The sequence below is a fragment of the Prionailurus bengalensis genome, chromosome B1 (assembly GCF_016509475.1).
Source record: "Prionailurus bengalensis isolate Pbe53 chromosome B1, Fcat_Pben_1.1_paternal_pri, whole genome shotgun sequence".
Lineage (NCBI taxonomy): Eukaryota > Metazoa > Chordata > Mammalia > Carnivora > Felidae > Prionailurus > Prionailurus bengalensis.
The window spans coordinates 204,790,023-204,811,988 of NC_057344.1; the positions used below are offsets into that span (position 1 = coordinate 204,790,023).

Genomic DNA, 21,966 nt, shown 5'->3' on the forward strand with positions numbered 1-21,966 from the left:
TTAGTCTCAGCAGGTTCTGTGTTTCCAGGAATTTGTTCGTTTCATCTAAAGGGATCTGATTTGTTGGTGTTCTGTTCTGATACTGTTCACAGTACTCTTTTACCATTCTTCTTATTTCTGTAGAATCAGTAATAATGTTCCCACTTCGTTTCTGATTTTAGTAATTGAGTCTTCTCTCTTTTTTTTCTTAGTCTATATAGCTAAAGATTTGACAACTTTGATGATCTTAAAGAACAAACGTCTGGTTTCACTGTTTCTTCTACTCTGTATTTTATCTGCTGAAATCTTTATTGTTTCTCTCCTTCTGCCAGCTTTGGGTTTAGTTTGTCTTTTTTCCCTAGATCCTTAAGTTGCCAAGTTAGGTTGCTGATTTAAGATCTTTCCTACTTTTGGGGCGCCTGGGTGGCGCAGTCGGTTAAGCGTCCGACTTCAGCCAGGTCACGATCTTGCGGTCCGTGAGTTCGAGCCCCGCGTCGGGCTCTGGGCTGATGGCTCAGAGCCTGGAGCCTGTTTCCGATTCTGTGTCTCCCTCTCTCTCTGCCCCTCGCCCGTTCATGCTCTGTCTCTCTCTGTCCCAAAAATAAATAAACATTGAAAAAAAAAAAATTAAAAAAAAAAAAAAAAAGATCTTTCCTACTTTTTACTGTAAGCATTTAGAGCTGTGAGAACATGTACTTTTATTTTTTTTTTTATTTTTTAATGTTTATTTATTTTTCAGAGAGAGAGAGAGAGAGAGAGAGACAGCGCAAGTGAGAGCAGGGGAGGGGCAGAGAGAGAGAGGAAGAGAGAATCCCAAGCACACTCTGTGCTGTCAACATAGAACCTGACACGGGACTCGAACTTGTGAACTGCAATACTTAACCAACTGAGTCACCCAGGTGCCCCAGAACATGACTTTTAAAGAAATAAATTTAATTTCAGGTTTACTTTTTAAAGTTAAGACTGTACTTTCCTTCCTAGAGAAAATAACCATATTGTTGTTTTTACATACACTCCACTTTCATCAGAATAGCAGTGAGAATACTATACATTACATTCCTAAATAGACATTTAATTTCAGGGACAGATCCATAAGAAAATTACTATTCCCAAAGGTTTTCTCCTTTGGGAGAAAGTCTCAGTCTTTCCTTTTTTCTAAGAGTTGTCCTGAGGCATTTATGTGTTTAGTCACAGTTTAACTGGAGAAATGAAGAAAGAATTTCTAAAACCAGAACTGCATTTATATTCATCCTACCTATAACATGGAAAGAGAAAGCATCCACGGGGTCTGCGGGAGGGCAGATCCAAACCCCAGAGTCTCAAAAGTAAAACAGAGCTCTGTCAGTGCTCCCTTATCACTCCTTACATCCTGTTATCTTGGAAAGGGGGGTTTTGAATTCCTCCTCCTCTATCCACCCTCCTGCAGTTTTAGAAAGGCGGGCAGGCAGGCTGGGGTGCCCTCTGGAACTCCCACACTCTGGCCTCCTAAGAGGCTCCTGCTGACCAGTTGCACCTGCCCTCAGGCCCCCATCTCCAAGAGGAGGGCCCTGCCTTCTTGGTCCTCCTCCGTCCCTGTCAGCACCTGCCAAGTACAATCAACTATCTTCTGTCTGCGCTCCTTTTCTAGATGGTGAGAGACCGAGAATGGGCTCTGAATGGCAGAGCGTTCAGGAAGTGGTTCCTGAAATTACAAGGCTCAGGAGCTCCCAAGGGCCTCATAGACTCTTGAGGGGACACTGAACCAGGCGGCGGCCCACGCAGGTGACGGTGGGTGTAGCCAGGCCAACAGTGACCTGATTAACAGCTGCTGCCACCCTCAGGCACAACTGAATGAAGACCACTGTGGCACTGCAGAATCTCTGCTCCTTTTGGAAAGTCAGTGGCCAGAATCCCCAACCTGCACCTACCTCCCCATTCCCTGGTCACCCTGGCACACGTGCCTGGCCCACAACATCTCCTGGCAGCACGCACTCACCTGCTCATCGACATAGGCGTCGATCCTCTGCTGGCACTCCAGCCACTCCTCAGCCACCCTGCGCAACTCCTCCTCGGAGCGCTGGTACCGTTGCAGCAGGGTGCTGTACGTGTCCTCGTTGCACGTGTCGTGTGTTGTGGTCCCCAGCCTAGGGAGAGAGGCATCTCAGCAAAGGAAAGGGGTCCAAAGGCTCCAGGCCAGAGACGGGAGTTTTGCTTCCGTCACCTCCTCTCCCGATGTGACAAGTGGGACACCGCTAAGCACTGCACCAGGCTGCTGTGAGGCACCCAGAACAGAATCTGGAATCAAGGAGAAGCTCAAAGAAGAGCTAAAAAAAAAAAAACACACAAAAAAACAAAAAACAAAACCAAACAACACTCTTCTAAAAGACCAAGATTCTGAGGCTGCTCTGGGCTCTGCACAGTGACTGGGTGGGCCCGGGGCCTGAAAACACAGCCCTCTGGCTGGCTGTTCATCAGTCCCAGAGCAGCCGCTTTCTCTCCCATTCCTGCTTCCACAGCCTTGCTCATCACAGACAGATTCCCATGCTTCACACAAAGCCCATCTTCTATGTAACGTCATCCTGCCTCTCTTGTACCACTTGGAAAACGGGGATGTTAAGGGAGACCGGTATCTGCCTGGCACACATTTTTCTTCCCCCTTCTACCAGAAGTGAGAACTGCTCTCCTCCTATACCATGATACAGGTTCCATTTTGAGCCAATGGAGAGCAAAGCAGTCAGGGGTCCCGGGACATCTTTGGTGGGGTAATCGGAGCACAATGTGTAGGCACAGGGCTTATATTCAAGCAGAGCTGGACTGGAATCCAGAGAGAAAACGAAGAATGTCCTCATGGCGCATGGCATCAGTGGCTGAACACACGGGTCACTATCTAAATACTCACTTTGTAAATGCATGATAACACCATGGAAAGATACCCACGGTAACCTTGATTACAAATACCATGCATGTGAAAAAATAAGTGATAAGGAGAACGAAATGAAGTCACTTTTGGTAAGTTTATTCACAAACCTAATTAAACATTTCCCGAACAATTAATATTATATATTTAAAATAAAATCCAGTTGGGCAATTGCTGCTAATACCCATAACAACAAATAAGCAGACAGTGAGGCTCCTGGTCTTGCCACAGGAAAGGAAATAGGTCTGATGAAGCTTCTGGATCCAGCACCAGCTCTCCGGCAGCACAGACAGAAAGCCTGTGCGGTGCCCTGTGAGCACGCAGGCTGCGGGGTCCACACTCTGGGCATCTCTGAAGGGTCAAGGGCTCAGGTTCTTCAACAGATAAATTACAAGGGACAGGATGGGTGGGGTGGGGACCGGGAGGTTAAAGAATTACCAAAGACATGGGGAAAAGAAGGGGTGGGGAATTGTTAGTTAACCATGATGGAGTCTCCGGGGTGATGAAAAAGTTCTGGAAATAGATACTGGTGATGGTTGCCCAATACTGTGAATGTAATTAATCCAAATTGAATTGTCCACTTAAATGTGGCTAAAATGGCAAGTCTTATGTCGTACATACTTTACCACAATTTTTAATAGCTGACGATGTAATATACCAACAGCCATTGAACTGTATACTTTAAATGAGTGAATTGTATGGCATGTAAATTGTATCTCAGCAAAGCTGTTCAAAAAAAAAAAAAAAAAGGAGAGAAATAACTTTCTTGAACTTAGTCGGTTCCTTTACATGAGGTCAGCCTCGCTTAAATAATTCGTGTTTGAAAAAAACCAAAATACAAAAGATACATCAAACAAAAAACGAGGCAAGACGATGGCGACACACACCTGAGTAATATGAGAAGAAAAAAAAAGAAAGAGCAGGACTACCACGGAAGCCAGTTCAGCGGCAGCTCAGGGAGAGGACCCTGTGTCTGGACGGGCCACACAGAGGTACTGACTTCCTGGGGGCTGTGCTCACGGGTGGCCATGGGATGCTCACCTGCCAACAATTCATTTAGCTATACATTTGCTTTGTGTAGTTTTGTCTATCTATGTTTTACTTTATAATAAAGTTAAACACAGGCCCAGAGCCCAGTGTCAATTAAAATGCTCGCAACTACAGATTTTACATGCCACAGCCGTGGTCATTACTTTAGGGGATAGTATTTGTATACAACTCATCCCAAAACTGGTACACATTGTTAAATGGGTATCTATACGCCAGAAGCTCAAACCTGAATTATCCTTGGGTCTGAAAAGGGAGTCTGCCAGGGAGCACAGAAGAGCTTTGGGCATCACCAGTCCTCCTGGGGAACGCTCTCTTGCCTCCTCCCCAGCTCGGTCCCCATCTCTATTTCCCTGGCTCCCACCCTGCTCCCATGAGCAATACTTCAGCCTGACCCCAGAATTAGCATTCAAGACTAAAACACTGCCAGTCTCTGGAGTCTTACCATCATGAGCAATGAGTAAGAAATCTGGAACTAAGGCACAGTTTTGGGACATGTATCAGGTACTGCTCACTCAGCCCCAGTTTGATGATAAGCCCATCAAACTGACTGGCTCACCAGAACAAGAAAATACAAGGTCCTAGAATCTTGCTGTAAGAACCCTCCCCCTTCCCAAAACTCATGTCTTTTCATAAAAAGTGCTTTTGGTGGATCTCAATGTCGTGACTAGGGACAAAACCATGTTTTGCATTTCAAACTCACAATTTTGAGTATTTTCCTCTCTTTCTTCTGTGGGGGGGGGGGGGTCAAAGTTAGGACACTCAGGGATCCATGCCCCCACCACGGAATGTGCCAGATGCTTGCAGAGTGGACACAGAGGGAAAGGGTGGGCAGAGAAGAGGCTGTGGGGAAGGGGAAGGGGATGTCGGCAGGGGTCAGGAGCCAAGCAGAGCATAGGCCACACCCACACAACACTTTGTTCTGATCTCTCTGCCCCCATTACCTTTATCCAACTGCTTTTAGAGTTCTTCTTTCTCTAGAGGTGAGTGTTAAGTGAGAACAGTTATGGTCCCTCAGATAGAATTTAGGAATATAGGAAATGAAAACTAGGTTGATACATGGGTTTCAAGAGAAGAAAAAAGTGCTATGTAAGTCAACTACGATAATAATTTATTTACTTAAAAAATAATTTCCCTTTGGGGCTCTTGGGAGGCTTAGTCGGTTAAGCCTCCGACTTTGGCTCAGGTCATGATCTCGTGAATCGTGGGTCCAAGCTGTGCTGACAGCTCAGAGCCTGGAACCTGCTTTAGATTCTGTCTCCATCTCTCTCTGCCCCTTCCCCGCTCACACACTGTCTCTCTCTGTCTCTGTCTCTCTCAAATATAAACAAACATTAAAAAAAAAATTCCCTTCTTTGTCAATCTGGTCCAAATAAATTTCAGCATGGACATTTAAATAAAGGTGACCGTGGTCCATGCTGTTATTAAGCGTCTAGAGTGTAGGAGTCTGGTCACATGTGGTTAAGTCCATAGAACAAAATCACCACGCTGCAGAACCCAGGAAGCATGCACCTGGCGAGGCAGCACACAGGGAATGCAGACCCAAAGAGGCTCCTCCCAACTGAGCACAGCCACGTGGGAACACACACACACACCCCCAGCCGCATCAACCAGGGCAAATGCCCTGCATACTGCACTTGGCACACCCATCCTGGCACACATGAGGAAGCCCCACGGATACTCTACACCAGTAAGAAGAACCCAAGCCCTGTACAAAGGCACGGAGGGAGCATCTGAGAGACACAAATCCCTGCCCTCAGTGCCCAGGAGCCCCTTGGCATTGTCGGGTCCATGCTGGAGCCCTCCTCTCACCCCCCACACCCTCTCCCCATTCCCCCTGCACACCTGAGTGCCACAGTACGGACTACGTCACAGCCACCGGGCCAAGCCTGAGTCTTGCCAAAGTAAAATCCTATGTCCTTGTCCTTATTTACAAGGAATTTCTGGTGTTAAGTCTTTTTTTGCCCCAAGTTTTTATTCAAATTCTAGTTAGTTAACATATACGGTAAAATTGGTTACAGTGTAGAATTTAGTGATCCATCACTTTGCGATGCTAAATCTTAGAGGCATTGTTGCGGAGTTTGTTATTCTAAAGTTTAATTGTATTGCTCTCAGGGTTTTGAGTCTCTGTCCAAACTGTATTTTTCCCTAAGCCCTGCGACTTTTTGGGCAAGAACCTGCACACTGCAGTGGTGTTCAGATGTACACATGCTACACCACAGGGAAAAGGCCCATGCTGTCACCTCACAGAGACACATGCAGATTAAGACCAGATACCTGATCTGTGACACCAGTGCCGGCAAGTTGCTCTGGAGAAGTGGCTCCGAAAAGACCAGGTTTTCAAACAGATGTTTATTATGCAGCTCCCACGTCACCTGGAACTTTTTCAAGTGTTCGTTTTCCTAGTTAAAATAAATAAACAAACGAAGATGTACTGTGCTGATGAAAACTAAAAACTTCCCAGAAGAATCCGCCCCCGCCATCCTCTACACAGGCCCGAACATCCTGTGGACGAGGGGTCGCTGCTCCCTGTGCACCCAGAGCACAACCTGATGCAGGTATCTGGCCACACGCACACGGGACCCCCATCTCTCCTCCCTTCTAAACCCTTCACACAGAGAAAGGGGGTAAGACACACACAGCTGAAGAAACAACAGAGGGAGAGAGAAACACATGCGTATATTTGATGGTCATTCCGTACAACCGTGCTTCCAAAACGCACTGCAAGCCCTACTCTTCACACAATTTAAGTGCACACAAACCCTCTGATATGACAGGAGAATCATTTTCTTGCCTGTCTTGAGAAATCTCCCATTCTGATAGATGCAAATAATTGCCCCACTAGTGATATGCCGTGAAAAGTCAGGTCTTTCCTTTCCCTAACAAACGCAGCCAAACTCATCAGTTACTTGAGACATCTTTTAAACATTCAGGAGTGTCCTGGCCATCACGGAGGGTGACATCCATTTGCCCTCAACGCAAGGTGACCAGGAGAGACAGCGGCACCTTCCCTAAACGCGGCATTCACTTCTACCGGATCTTGCTACAAGCAAATGCCTGCGTGGGAAGCGATGCTTCCACCAGGAAGCTACAGGCGTGCGCTACCTGCGTCTCACCGTCTCACGTCCACAGGGAGATGCTCCTTCCCTAAGCAACCGCCAACTCTGGGCACTGCTCAGCAAGATGCAGCGAACAGTCCATGAGACGAAGTACTCACAGTGAGCACCTTCAGTGGTCTGTTCCACAAGTTAGCCAACGTGAATCAAAGTGATCACACCTGCAGATGTCAGTAAACGTCCACCCAAGAACACTCCATGTTTTGCCCCCTGATAACGGGCTGGCACGGGGGCTGAGAGACTGAATTAAAACCATCGTTTCCTGTTCCCGAGCACAAACACCAGTGAGACAGTGCTCAGCGCACAACAGTGGCACCACCACACTGCAGATGTGTGTGTCCGCTCCACCACCTACAGTGCTCTCCTCATACCCTACAGAGAGAAAGCTGGTTAAGGAACCCGCGATGCTTGCAGAGAACCTCAAACCCCCAGTGTCGTCCATGTTTCCACAGCTTGCTCTCTCTCCCGTAGGTGTGCTTTTTCAACACCTGTATTCAATACAGGAACAGTGGCCCAGGAACCAATAAACTCAGCCCCATTTCTGGAATGAGAAACTGTTACCCCAAAAATGTACTAAGGACGTGGCCACAGAGGACATGTCGAACATGCCACGTGTCACGGACCTCAGCAGAGACTACTCTCTGCAGGTGCTGTGCCAGGTACAGGAACACAAAGACCAGAACCGTAGGTCCCTGCTCCCCAGGAGTCACCAGGGGACAGAGTAGTAGGCAGTGATCAGATTCACAATTCGTCTCTACAACAGAGAACGTGTAGGAGCTAAGGCAGCAGCCAGAGCAGTCCCTCAGCCAGCTGAGGGGGGCTCCGGGGAAGACGGAAGACGTGCACTCACAGCTACAGAGGGGGCGGGTGGGAGGGGGGAGCAGCGCCTGTGTGTGAGTGTGGCCGGGACTCGGTGCTGCCTGAGCCAGAGGCGCCGAGAACAAGCTCGCCAATGACTCAGGCTTGGGCTTTTATATCCAGGCTAGTTTTACTTTTCACATTCAACTGCAAGAAGGTTTTGGGATTTGGAAGAAGAAAGAGAAGATATTTAGAATCAAGTTCTGTAACAGACCTTGAGAAATACCAGGATAGTCAAGATTCTTCTGTCCTTGTGGATAGAAATTCAGATTTCATGATTACTGCAGTCTAGCAAGGCACTTCTTAGTGGGAAGCATAACTTTAGTCCTAATTTTATTTTAATATTTAAAATAAACTTTTTCCATCAGGCTCTGTGCTAACAGCTCAGAGCCTGGACCCTGCTTCAGATTCTGTCTCCCTCTCTCTCTCTGCTCCTCCCCCGCTCATGCTCTCTCAAAAGTAAACATGTAAAAAAATTTTTTAAATAATAAATAAAACAAAAATAAAAGTAAAAATAAAAAATTAAAATAAAATAAAATAAAATAAAATAAAATAAAATAAAATACATTTTGTTAAATGTGACCCTATTGGGGTACCTGGGCGGCTCAGTCATTTGAGCATCTGACTCTTGATTTCAGCTCAGGTCACAATTCCAGAGTCATGAGATCAAGCCCCTTGTTGGGCTCTACACTGAGTGTGTAACCTGCTTAGGATTCTCTTTCTCTGTTCCTCCCTCAGCCCCTCTGCCCCACTCATGCACTCTCTCTCTCTAAAGATAAAATAAAGTAAAATTTAATTTAATTTAATTAAAAAAAATAAACTATGACCCCATCATCCTCTGATTCTCCAGGGCAGTGTGGAATAAACCCACAAGTACATTTCCCATGAAAGTCATGTTTTTAAAAATTCTTTCTATGTCTAGATGTATGCCATGGGTTCTGCAGAATCAGAAAAACAGGAGATGTTTCCAAGAGAAGCCAGTCGAGTTAGCAGAGAACTTAGCAGGCAGGGTTTGCACAGCAAGCCAATTTGCTGCTTTAAGGAAAATAATTGACCGATTTGTGACCAATCAAAAATCAGAACTTTGGAAAAAAATCAAGCTTTCAAGCAAAAATCAGAACTTTGGAAAATTGTCACTGTGGCCTTGAAGCTTCTCCATTCTGATAAGGATCAGTGGTGACAGTAACAAAGGTCACTTTTTATACTGAATATCATCAGGAAGATGTGCACTAAATTATTCAGTGAACCAGCATTTTCCAAATAACCAATGCATGATGCTAGAAACCCATGCATGGGCACATCCACTCAAAGTGTGGGCTACAATAATGGTTCTGATGTTAACAATACAGTCAGCTCAAGGGTTTCAGAGTCTACACTGCAACTAACCATTAACAGGCTCTGGGGGCATCTGCGTGGCTCAGTCAGTTAAACGTCTGACTTCGGCTCTGGTCACAATCTTGCGGTTTGTAAGTTTGAGCCTGAGGTGGGTTCACTGCTGGCAGCGTGGAGCCTGCTTCAGATCCTCTGTCCCCCTCTCTATCCCGCTCTCGCTTGTGCACGTGCTCTCGTTCTCTCTCTCTCCCAAAGATAAACATTTAAGAAGCACTAAGGCACTGTTGTACTCTCCAAGAAAAATGGCTGAAAAGGCTACTAAAATACTCCTCCGTTTTCCAAATACACATCTGTGTGAGGCAGGATTTTCATCAATAACTTCAGCCAAAGCAACCTATGACAACAGCATGAGCGGAGAAGCAACTAGAAGAATCCACGTGTCCTCTGTTTGAGCCAGAAACTATGGAGATTTGCAAAGATGTAAATGACGCCCCTCTTCTTACTAAATATGCTTCAGAAAATAGTTCTTTTTGGGGCGCCTGGGTGGCTGAGTCAGTTAAGTGTCCGACTTCGGCTCAGGTAGTGATCTTGCGGTTTGTGAGTTCCAGCCCCACGTCAGGCTCTGTGTTGACAGCTTGGAGCCTGAAGCCTGCTTCGGATTCTGTGTCTCCCTTTCTCTCTGCCCCTCTTCCATTCATGCTCTGTCTCTCTCAAAAATAAACATTAGGAAGGAAGGAAGGAAGGAAGGAAGGAAGGAAGGAAGGAAGGAAGGAAGGAAGGAAGGAAAGAAAGAAAGAAAGAAAGAAAGAAAGAAAGAAAGAAAGAAAGAAAGAAAGAAAGAAAGAAAGAAAGAAAGTTTTTATTTTAAAATATGTGCTATTTATGTTATGTAATGGGGCTCATCCCAAAAGTGCTTTAATAGTTTTAAATTTGTTTTAATTTCAATACAGCAAATATTAACAGATAAAATATACAAAGACAGAAAAGCCCTTTGGAGTCCTCAGTTTTTAAGTTTAAAGGGCCCCAAGTCCAAAAATGTTGAGAACTGCTGCCTTCAGACACTAACTTTAACTCAATCTTAACTCAGCTGTGTCAATTTCTTATCCTGCAAAGATCACCGGCTGGGCCTGGAAGGATATTGTTACAACTGTGTGAACCTTGTTGGATCCTGATTTGAACGCTCCAACCACAAAAGAGGTTCTGGAGGTAACTGAGAATTTTTATATAGACTGGGTGTGAGTCAGTGATAAGAAGTCATAGTCAGCTTTTGTGACACGACAAGGTTACTGTGGTTACCTGGGATGACGCCAAGCCCACTACGTGCATGTTGCTTGATTTACTGACATGACAGCCTCCATCACCATAAAGTGACCTGTGGGCTTGGGAGTTGCGATACCCCACCGACAACACTTGTTGAGACCACAGGCCGAGGAGGCAGTTGGTTCACAGTTACACACTTTTGGGGGAGGCTGTACTTCACCTCTGCCCACCCCAAGATCATAACAGGCATACGCCCTTGCCGTCCCTCCAGTCTGAGGGCCTCTCCTTTGCTCTCACAGGGAGGTGGTGGCCATTTGCAGGCCCAGCACTGCGTGCCGATGCCACCCGGGGTTGGACCTAGGCTGTACATCCTGTCTTCCAGGATTATAAATCCTTGGAGTGAATGGTGGCTTTGGGGCACACAAGTTACTCAGAATTCCAGCTGCTGATGTGTTTTTCACCCCTAAGGCTTCTTGCCTCTCATGCCACCTCAGCAATGTGTTGTAAAAGCTCATATCTTGTTTTAGTTTCTGTCATCCAGTAATTCAGTTGTTTCCCTTGAAGGAAGGAAGGGTTCAAGGTATCTCGTCTGCTGTACCATTGGAAACCAAAGTGACATAAATCACCGACCAAACAACTACATTTTGTTCTTCACGCTTACGAATTTTTTTCCAAACCACAAGAAAATATTTCTATGTAAATTTCTAGGAATTTGCTCCAAGAAGCAAGCAGGGTCCAAATCAATCTGTTTGGTTCCAGAGCCATATTCCACTCTAACTGCCTGAGGAGGGCCTGGACTTAAAGCACCAGCTCGGGCACTGGGGTAGCACTCTTCACTGCTATGCATGAAGTTCAGACAGCCAGGAGACAGTCTTAACTTCGGCTGTCCCCTCTCACAGCAGACTCAGGAAGGTCTCAAGGTTGTGGTCACAGAGGAGACGGCACTAGATGTGAACTTCTGACTTACTTTCAGTAAGTTGAGGCAGAAGAGGAATGGTTGCATGAGACGCACCAGGAAGGAGTGAGGTGTTAGGAGGCGAGCCTGGCCCCGCTCGGGGCGCTGGCATCCAGTTGCAGAATCGCATCTTGAAGCAGAGACTCTGCCCCTCCCACTCAGCAGTCCTTTTCTCACAACACAAGCTCTCCTCGAAGATGCAGGGAGTCACTTGCAGGAATGGCAAGGTCTACCACAGGAATGCTTGAGGAAGTCCGTGAACCCCCTGAAATTACTTGCCAAATTGCGTGCCTGTAAATTTCTCTAGCAGGAAGCTCTATCAACTTTAGAGTCACGTAAAGACCATTACATTTAAAACTTTAGGGATTACTGATTACTATACTTGTTTCAAAATGTAGTTTTACCCATGAGAAAGTACTCAAAACTAGCCCAATGAAGTATCATTTAAATTTTCTTCTAATATTTATTACTTTGAGAGAGAGAGAGCGTGAGCAGGGGAGGGACAGAGAGGGAGACACAGAATCCGAAACAGGCTCCAGGCCCTGAGCTGTCAGCACAGAGCCCGACGCGGAGCTGGAACTCACGAACCATGAGATCGTGACCTGAGCCGAAGTCGGATGCTTAACTGACTGAGCCACCCAGGCGCCCCTGAAGTATCATTTAATAATAAAATTTAGGTGATGAGCAACAGCTCCACAGACTATCAGCAAATTGCTATTTCTGTAACAGTCCAGAAAGCATGAATGGCTGGTCTCTTGGGTACCATGGTCTCCTTCCAACTGGCAGCTGCGCTGACTGCCAGAGCTGACCGAAGTCACTCATCTCCAGCTTAGCTGGTTTCCAGTAACTGTACTTTCACTATGTGCCTCTTTCTACCCACCTGTGCTAACTTACCTTTGTGAAGTGGTCAGAAAGGACACTCCTTTGTTAGCACTACCAGACAGGGATGCGGGGCGGGGTGGTGTTCTCACTTGTTTCTGTGAACCCATCCTTAACCCAGGGTTGGACTGGGCAATCAATGACCGAAAGCCACAGGGCTGTCAGCAAGTGCCCTCTACAGGACTCATGCTCTGCGTGTGCACACTGACAGCAGAGTTAACAACTCAAGACAGAAGCCATCTCTCTCTTTTCCGTTAATGCACACACACTGGTCCTAACCTCATATGGTCCCCATCGCTCCCTCCCTAGGCCTCAAGGCCTCCAAAGAGCATTCCTGTGATGTGTCGCCCGGATATCAATTCACACAACACTTTTATCCCACGGCAAAGTCCAGAGAGAAGAGAAAAGGGAGAGGAATCAGGTTCTCTCCTACATGCCTGAACACCGCCAAGCAGGAGCCCGTGACGGTGCACGCGATCAACACACAAGCCTCACAGCTTCACACGACCACAGCCCTTCTCCACAGCTCTCCCCAGCAGAACCAGAGAAAGGCAGCTTTCCCTCTTACCAGCGTGCCAAGGAAGGTGCTGATTGTGCGTGCCGCCTGGCAGAGGGCACCGTACTCTTCGAGAAGGAGGGAGATGAACTGGTGTGCCTGTGGAGGGCCCTGCAGGGCAGACGGGGCTTTCACTTTGGATGCAGCCGACAGCTGCCGGAGGAGTCGGACCTTCATCTCCAGCACATACTCTCTGGCCTGTTGTTCCAACCGCTGGTACAGCTGGTAAGGGTCCCTCTCACAGAGCCTGCGCAGAGAAGAGAGAGTCACCACTCACCCGTATCCCATCCACACAAGGCCCTCCTTGGAACTGTTCTACCAGCAACGTCCCGGAGCCTTTGCACAGGCACCCGCCCGACGACAGAAACAGCAGCCATCTTCTCAACCACCTGTGAGAGGGGCCATCACCCCACTCAACAGAGAGGAACCCAGGCACAGAAAGCATCGAGAACTCCAAAGTCACCAGCTAATGGACCAAAAAAACCCCCAGTATTTACTCAGAGCTTACCCTGCACTAGCACTGGCTCGCACATGTACTGACTCAGCTGATCAATGAGTTCATCCCTCAGCCAAACACAGAAGTCCACACGGGCTGGGTAAAAGGCTGGAACTCACAGAACCAGCAGGTGGCAGTGCTTACACACGGGCACCGCAGCAGCTGTCTTGGGAGGGATGTGCTTTCTCAACCACAAGACTATCTAAAAACACAGGAGGCTGAAGACAATTAATTTTCAGTGCCCGTATGTTAGGTGAAAAGCGACGATCCCAGCAGAAGTGATATCTGGCTTGGAGGACTAATGCAGACTATTCTGTCCTTTCTATGAATTCGGTATACAATCCAAATGGGCTTATTATTTTTATAATCAGAGGACACTATCGAAACAATACATCCCTTTTTAAATTATCCCACCAAAAAACCCAAAGAAGCATATAAAATAAAACCTCTAAAATGAGGAGCAGGGAAAAAATTAATAAGGGCCTTTCCACTGGGCCACAATAGCAGTTAACATTTTTATGAACTTCTTTCCTAACTTGTAGATAATCTACTTGTAAAGTGGCCGTTCCTCTTAAGTATGAGCTTCTGAGGAGCCTGCAGACAGAAACCCAGGATCACTGGGGTGACGACAGTATCTGTCTGTGACCCGCCACCAGGAAGAAGCACTCTGAGGCCAGTGCTTCATTAGACACAAGTTGTAAAATGTATCAGGCCACAGTTCCTGGACTTTACATAATGGATCCTTTCACCGTCTGGGCACCACGTTTGGTCAAGAGGGAAGAATGTAGTAAGTTGCCATCTATTTCAGTTTTAAATTAGCGCACCACCTGAGTTGCAAAGACAAGCACCAAGTGAAACCCAGCAATGAAACATGGGAAGCCTTACACACAATGTGGCTAGAGAAACAATAAAAACTGATGGGACTCCCACTGAGGCCAGTATGTTTCAGACAGACAGTTTCTTAATTTCCAGTACAACAACTGTCCTGTGAAACGGAATGCATTTCGTGTGTTAAATGGACACCACAGAAGACTCAAATGACAGAGGAACAATCAAACTTATAGGGAGACTGGATGCCTCTTTTTTTTTTTTTTTTTTTTTTCAACATTTATTTATTTTTGGGACAGAGAGAGACAGAGCATGAACGGGGGAGGGGCAGAGAGAGAGGGAGACACAGAATCGGAAACAAGCTCCAGGCTCCGAGCCATCAGCCCAGAGCCTGATGCGGGGCTCGAACTCCCGGACCGCGAGATCGTGACCTGGCTGAAGTCGGACGCTTAACCGACTGCGCCACCCAGGTGCCCCGGAGACTGGATGCCTCTTAGCATGGAGAACTGTACATCTGTTTTACTTTATGTCTCTGTCCCTCTCTGGATTCTACAAATTTAATGAAATGGCCATGGGGTACTTCTGCAAGTGGTTTTTTTAAAAACCGTATGACCAAGAGGCAGGAATACGCTGAAGATGCGGGCAGCTCATTCATACACACAGTCAACAAGCACGGGTGCGCCTGTGTGCTGAAGGTTATTCTAACCCGTCAAACCGCAGCAGTGAGGAAGCCAAGTAAAGAAACTCTCCGCCCACGTGACGCTTATGGCACGTGCATATATATGATGGAATTCTAGGTAACGGCAGTGACGTAATAAGAAAGAAGACAAGGGGAGGAATAGTGATGGCAGGGAGGCACCTCAGATCTTAGGGTGGCCTCTTTGAGGTTACTCCGAAAAGTAATGTGAACAATTGAAGGGAGGAAAAACAACCCCGAGGAAGCAAGAACAATGAAGACAGAAGAGCAAATGCAAAGGTCCTGGAGCAGGAGCGAGTGTGGCCAGGAGAGGAATGACGGGAGCCAGCACAGCTGGAATGCAGTGACTAACAGCATGAGAGTGGCGCAGAGCAGGACCATGCAGGACGCTGGGGGCCACGGAAAGGAGGAAAGGATGATCGTCACCAGCTGTACAGGCATCACACACATCCCTCTCCTGACGTGTGTCGGCACATAACCAACAAAAACAGCAGCGTTCCTGGATGCAAGGACTGGGGGAAATACGGTTATCCGATATATACACTTCTAGATGGGGGCGTGAGATTTCCACATAACAGTATTATTTCACTCTTAGAGCAACACTGCTTCCCAAACCTTCACAATTCACAGTATTACCTTTGTAGTTTCCATGGTAACATCTCTCGCCACACTGTACCTGCTGGGTATTCTCCTTCAACTGCCTCGTTTGACTTTAGCCACTTCCTAAGCATTCACAGTGTATGAAGTCATGGGCCTGAGGTGCAGGTCATGTTTCTTCCTCATACTCACTTGGCAACCTAACTTCCAAAACAGGCACATACCACCCAGAACCGCCTCCTGGAACACAGGCCAAGCGCTAAACACACTGGCCAGATTCAACCACTAGTCAGTAGAACCCATGGCCAATCACCATTCCAGTCTCCACAGACAAACCGTACTCTACAGCAAACAACGGTTTCTAAGACCCCCAAAGGTGTTGCGTTCAAAATGAAAAAGAAAAAGAAAAAGAAAACAAAAGGAGAATCGATCCATGAAATGTCCAGCTCAAATTTATTCCTCTTATTCGGAACATGTCAAAAAAAGAGGAACAAGATGCCACAAGCTGTAAGGAAGAATACAAATTATGCCCACCTCAAGTTCTGTAGTGTCGGCGGGCACAAAGTGCTGCTGAGCAACAGACGCCATGTGGTGAGCCACCCTTGTCTGAGAATCACCCACACGTCCAGGCCTGGCTACAGCAGGCCCTCTACTCACGCTTACACGCGCTCTCAAGCTGCCTGGCCTCACGGAAGCTGCTTCTCACCCTGACAGTGGGATAACTGCCTGTCCTGTCCTTCTTGGGTTAACTACATGCAAGAGTGCCTCCTGAGGAAGTGCTTAGATCACCCCCGGCACAGAAAGTACTCAAAAAGCAGTGTTACGGTCCGTCTCAGCGCTAAGAAATGAAAGAAACATGTCAACTCATTTTTCTTTTTTTATTATACAGACAAGAGGTATTTCATCAGAATTAGAATTGGAAACTTTACCCAGCAGGTGTGCTTTTTGGCAGTCTGTCTGCTGAAGACTGGCAGTGCCCCCGGGGCCAAGCAGACACCGGCCGAGCTCACTAGGTCCTGAAAGGAGAACCCCCCCCCCCCCCGCCCCCCGCAAGCAGAGAGGAGGCTGCCCCGGCAACAGGTGAGGGAGGGACATGACACAGGGGGCAACGTGTACCTATCCACGAGCTCCTTCACCCCCTCCTTGTCCGGCACCAGACTCTGGTCTTGGTCGTCGGCCAGCGGAGTCCCTGCCTGGCGGTAAATGCAGCGGACCATGTAGCGCACTTCTGACCAGTAGTTCTGCAGCTGCTGGGGCTCCCGGTCTGTGTCTGCCGAAATCTCTCTGTTAGAGGGCACAAGAGCAAGGAGGCCAGGGTTAGCGCAGGGTCGGTGTCGCCCTTCACCCTCCAGACGGCCCAAGCGGAGGGGGGGCCACCCCGACTGCCGCGGCCCCAGGTGCCCACGGCGGCCGGTCCCCGGACCCTGGACCGCTGTCCCCGCGCCCCTCCTTGCACGACCCGGCCTCCCGCACAGGGAACGCAGAGGCTCCCCCAGGCAGCTCTCACTCCCCACGAAGCCCCCGCTACCCACCCCACCCCCGCCCCGCCCCGTCCGGTCCGGCCCTCCGCGCGGGCCGCTGTGGCCGCTGTGGCCGCGGTCCCGAGCCCCCTAAGCCCCGGCTTCTCTTCTCCTCTGCCCCGCAGCAGCCGCAGTGCCGGCCTGCCCAGCGTCCTGGGGCAGGGGGGCGGCTCTGGCGCTCCTCACCCCGCTCCGCCTCGCCTCGCCTCGCCCCGCCCCCCACCCCCCACCCCCACCCCCACCCCCGGGGGCACCCGTACCTGCGCTCGCTGCAGGCCTCGCAAGCACACGCGGCGTCCGAGGGGGCGGCGCCCAGCCCGGCCGAGGGCAGCGTCTGTGCGCCGAGGGCCAGCCGCCCGCCGCCCGCCTCCGGCTGCGAGCCGCTGAGAGGGGAGTGAAGAAGAAAGTCTTGGCCCTGCTTGAAAAAGAGAACAGGACAGGCCATGTCCAAACGTTCACGGCACAAATCTGTGACCAACGCGTCAGAAAAAGGCCTTGGAGAAACAGATTGAAACCTAGACACTGACGAGATCCCCAACGGCCTCACCTGGGCGACTCTTCCTGACACCCAAGCCCTCTGCAACTGACTGTCGCGCCTTCAGACGTGCCGCCTGATCCCGGAAGGCCGTCCGAAAACGTGGCTCATTCTCCAGGGAAGAGCAGCTCCAGCCCCGCACGCGCGCCGGGCCGGCCCCCACCCGCGGGACGGCGCTCGCTCGGGGCGCAGCCGGCGGCGGCCCCAGCCGGGAGCCCGCCGGAAGCAGCCGGAAGCAGCCGGAAGTGGCTGCGCCGCGCGCCCGCGCGCGCTGAGGGACGGGAGGCTGGAGAAGCGAGCGTCCCGGGCAGAGGCGGCGGGATGAAGCGGGCTCCGACCTCCGTGACTGGACACCCAACGGCCACTCCAGGGGACGGAGATGCGACCTTTACCCCCTCCCCGGGCCCTCTCCGGTCTTGGGACGTGACCCCAACACCCACCCAGCTGGCACCCTGTCCCTCGATGACGGGACCTGAGAAGGACTCTGGTACAATGTGGGAAGTGGGCTCCTGTCTGAGAGCGGATGACCCCTGCCCCTCCCCCCCCCCCGCAAGAAAGGGCACCAACAGGGCAGCCGGCCGCACGGCCATCGCCCGCACAGCTGAGGAGAAGGGCAGAGCCGCGGGAGGGGCGCTGAAGGGAGTGCGCACGCGCGAACCCCGGGCCGCAAGCCCTCCCTCGCGGGCTGTGGCGTCTGCGGGCAGACCCGTGGGGCACCTCCTGGGCTGGCTACCGGGGGGAGCACAGAAGGCCGGGCCTATCGTGCGGCCCCTGGAGTCCGGGCACCCGGCGGGGCGCAGCAGGAGCCAGGGGCGGGCCAGCGCTGAGGGCGGGGGCAAGCGGGACTGCGGGCTGTCTCACAGAGGCCGCGGCACACAGTCCCGTGCCAAGTCCCAACCGTGGCCTAGGGGGGCGGCTGTCACCAAGGAGGACCACGGACAGCCCGGCAAAGGGCAGAGGACCTGAAAATGAGGCCATTCTAATACCACAGCGACGGGAAAGGCCTGAAAAGGCTCCACAGGTCCGCAGGCGGTGCTGGCGGAAGCAGGCTGCCCCCCAAGGACAGCGGGTCCGTGCCCCTCGCGGAGGAGGGCTCCTCGCTCCTCCACCCCCATCGAACCCAACAGCAAGGCTGCCGCGCGACTCCGAGCCTCAGCGGATGCACGCCCCGAGCCCAACCAGGCCACGCCCCGTCACCTGTGCCCGCCGACCGCGGCTGCTCCGCCCGTGCCCACGGCTCCTCTGCAAGTAGCAGCCAGGGTGGTGGCTGCAGCAAGAGAGACCCCTGTCACCTCCCCGCACAGAACTTCCATACCAGCTAGGAACAGACTCTAACTCTCTCAACACAGTCCTCTGGCCTTCCCAGGGCACACACTGTTGCTCTCCTGTCACCGTACTTGTTCTCGGCCTGGAGCGCTAACCCTCTAGCCCTGTGAATGGCCTGGCAGACGGACAGAGTTCTAGCAGGCACACCTCAGCAGAGAAACGGGGGAGCCAGGGGTCAACCTTTGGCCTCTGGGCCCCAAATGCACCCTTGCCTCCGGGGTCTGTGTGGGAGCAGCCCCGGCAAACACGCCTCCCCAGCTGCTGGCGCCGAGCGGAGCCTTGCCGGCAGGGGGCGCCGGAGGGACACTGCGGAGGCAGGGGCTCTTCCCGCCAGCGCCTCGGAGAAGCGAGGTGGACTGAGCGCCGCCAGCTCCCCCTCGAGCCCACCTGCCGCGCCCTGCAGCTCCTCGGCAGCTGCTCCGCTATACCCGGAGAGCCTCTTCCCAGGGGGTCCTGCCTGGCGTCGTCTCCCTAAGCTGCGTGGTAGTGGCTGCCCCCTAGATGTGCCACTGCTGGATTCTTTTGCGTTCCCTTCCCAGATGTGGCTAGTTGATCTGTTACACTTGGCTCTCCATGCAAAAGTGCCCCTGTTCAAACTACTGGTGTGGGTGCCCATCTCCTGACCTTGATCACCCCTGTTAATCTCTTATATCACAAACTGCTCTTTGAAATCCTGGTGTCTCCCTTGTTTTCCTGTTGCTGTCGCTGTGTTGTTTTTCACCTGTCTTCATCACTGGAAGCTCAGTTCCACAAGAGTGGGACCCTTTCCGTCCTGCTCACTGCTGTGCACTAGCACCTGACACACAGGACAGACTCCGAACAGCAGCCAAGAACCCGAAAAGTAACATTTCCTGGTGACAAGGGATGAAATGAGGCCTTTTAAAATAGCACATGCCCATACAGTAAATCCTTAAATGTGCCACCTTGTAGTGCTCATCCTGTCCAAATCCAACACAGTTTAAGAGAATACAACAAAATCCAGCACTCAACAAGGTAAAATGCACAATGCCCAGCATCCAGTAACAAAACCAAGAAGAAAGAAAATATGACTCACAACCATGAGGGAAACCAATCAAGAGAAACAGAACCCAAAATAACGAAAATGATGCAACCAAGAGACAAGAATCTCAAACTGGTGATTATAAACTCTAAGTTTCAGAAAGTAGAGGAAAACAGAAAACACAAGGGCAGCAAGTGAAAATGTAAAAAATAAGCAAATGGAACTTCTAGAAATGAAAACATAAGCTGTCTTACAACAGAGTATCAATAAATCTGAAGTAATAATCCAAAATGAGGTACAGCAACAAGACTGAAAAAAAAACAAACGAAGCATTTCTAAAACAAAAGTCAAGATGTCTAACATGCAGGTAATGGCATCCCAGAATAAAAGGCTATATAAAGAAATAGCTGAAAATTTCCCACATTTGAGGAGACCATAAACTGGCATATCTTAAAAGCTCATCTAATCCCAAGCACAATTAACAGAAAGCAAACCACACCAAGGCACATCAGAGTGAAACTGCCAAAAAGCAACAATGGGGTGCAAATCGGAGAAGCAAGCAGAGGAAAACATCCCTTCTGCACACAGGAGCAAAGACAAGAATGGCAACATGCTTCCGACAGAAATAGGGAAGCCAGCAAAGAAATGACCAACAACCTAGCATTCTTAGCAAAAACAACTTTTTAAAATGAAGGCAAAGTTTTCAAACAAACAGCAGTTCCCCGGCACTACAGGAAATGTTAAAGGCAGAAGAGCGCAGGTGAATGGTGTGAAGAACACCAAGCTTATAAAGGGGAGTAGAGGGAAAGGACAAGGACTTTTCTCGTTTATTAAGTCTTTTAAAAAGATAATTAACTACTTAAAGCTAAAGTAATAAAAATGTACGGTAAACTCTATATTTGTATGAGAAAAGCAGATGACTATACAAACACTGGTGGAGCTCAGAGTACAACTTTTTAAGGCTCTTAACACTACATGTTAAGCATATAATATTCTTTGAAAGTAGAGGTTGAAAAGTTGAAGATACATATTGTGAATTCTGGAACCACTAAAAGTAATGAAACATAGCAAAACCAAAAGGCAACCAATGGAACAGGAGAAGATATTTGCAAACAACGTATCAGATAACAGGGTTAGTGTCCAAAATCTATAAAGAACTTATCAAACTCAACACCCAAAACCAAATAATCCAGTGAAGAAATGGGCAGACGACATGAATAGACACTTCTCCAAAGAAGGCATCCAGATAGCCAACCGACACATGAAAAAATGCTCAACATCACTCATCATCAGGGAACTACAAATCAAAACCACGATGAGATACCCCATCACACCTGTCAAAATGGCTAACATTAACAACTCAGGCAACAACAGATGTTGGCGAGGATGCAGAGAAAGATCTCTTTTGCATTGTTGGTGGGAATGCAAGCTGGTGCAGCCACTCTGGAAAACAGTATGGAGGTTCCTCAAAAAACTAGAACTACCCTACGACCCAGCAATTGCTCCACTAGGCATTTATCCAAAGGATACAGGTGTGCTGTTTCAAAGGGGCACATGCGCCCCAAAGTTTATAGCAGCAGCATCAACAATAGCCAAAGTATGGAAAGAGCTCAAATGTCCATCGATGGATGAATGGATAAAGAAGATGTGGTATGTATGTGCGTGCGTGTGCGTGCGCACGCGCACACACACGCGCGCACACACACACACACACACACACACACACTGGAGTATTACTCGGCAATCAAAAAGAATGAAATCTTGCCATTTGCAACTACGTGGATGGAACTGGAGGGTATTATGCTAAGCGAAATTAGTGAGAGAGAAAAAATATATGACTTCCCTCATATGAGGACTTTAAGATACAAAACAGATGAACATAAAAGAAGGGAAGCAAAAATAATATAAAAACAGGGAGGGTTGACAAACCATAAGAGACTCTTAAATATGGAGAACAGAGGGTTACTGGAGGGGTTCTGGGAAGGGGGATGGGCTATATGGGGTAAGGGACATTAAGCAATCTACTCCTGAAATCAATGTTGCATTATATGCTAACTAACTTGAATGTGAATTAAAAAAATAAACTAAA

General features: G+C 49.2%; 1 protein-coding gene across 7 annotated transcripts in view; it reads right to left on the bottom strand.

The window, feature by feature from the left end:
* Positions 1-21,966, bottom strand: part of FAM193A (family with sequence similarity 193 member A) — a 167,394-nt gene that overhangs the window by 54,703 nt on the left and 90,725 nt on the right. For 4 of the 7 annotated variants that reach the window (XR_006296232.1, XM_043573147.1, XM_043573146.1 and 1 more), the window contains exons 3-7: positions 17,277-17,434; positions 16,613-16,780; positions 12,891-13,125; positions 6,200-6,324; positions 1,955-2,102 (exon numbers count right to left, since the gene is read on the bottom strand). Coding sequence is in view for 6 of the 7 variants with exons in the window: in XM_043573147.1 (XP_043429082.1) it covers positions 1,955-2,102; positions 6,200-6,324; positions 12,891-13,125; positions 16,613-16,780; positions 17,277-17,434 (834 nt within the window). In the remaining variant the exon portion in view is untranslated. Of the gene's footprint in view, positions 1-1,954; positions 2,103-6,199; positions 6,325-12,890; positions 13,126-16,612; positions 16,781-17,276; positions 17,435-17,563; positions 17,694-21,966 lie in introns of those variants that run through there. The other 3 variants (XM_043573151.1, XM_043573149.1, XM_043573150.1) reach the window with 2 other exon arrangements.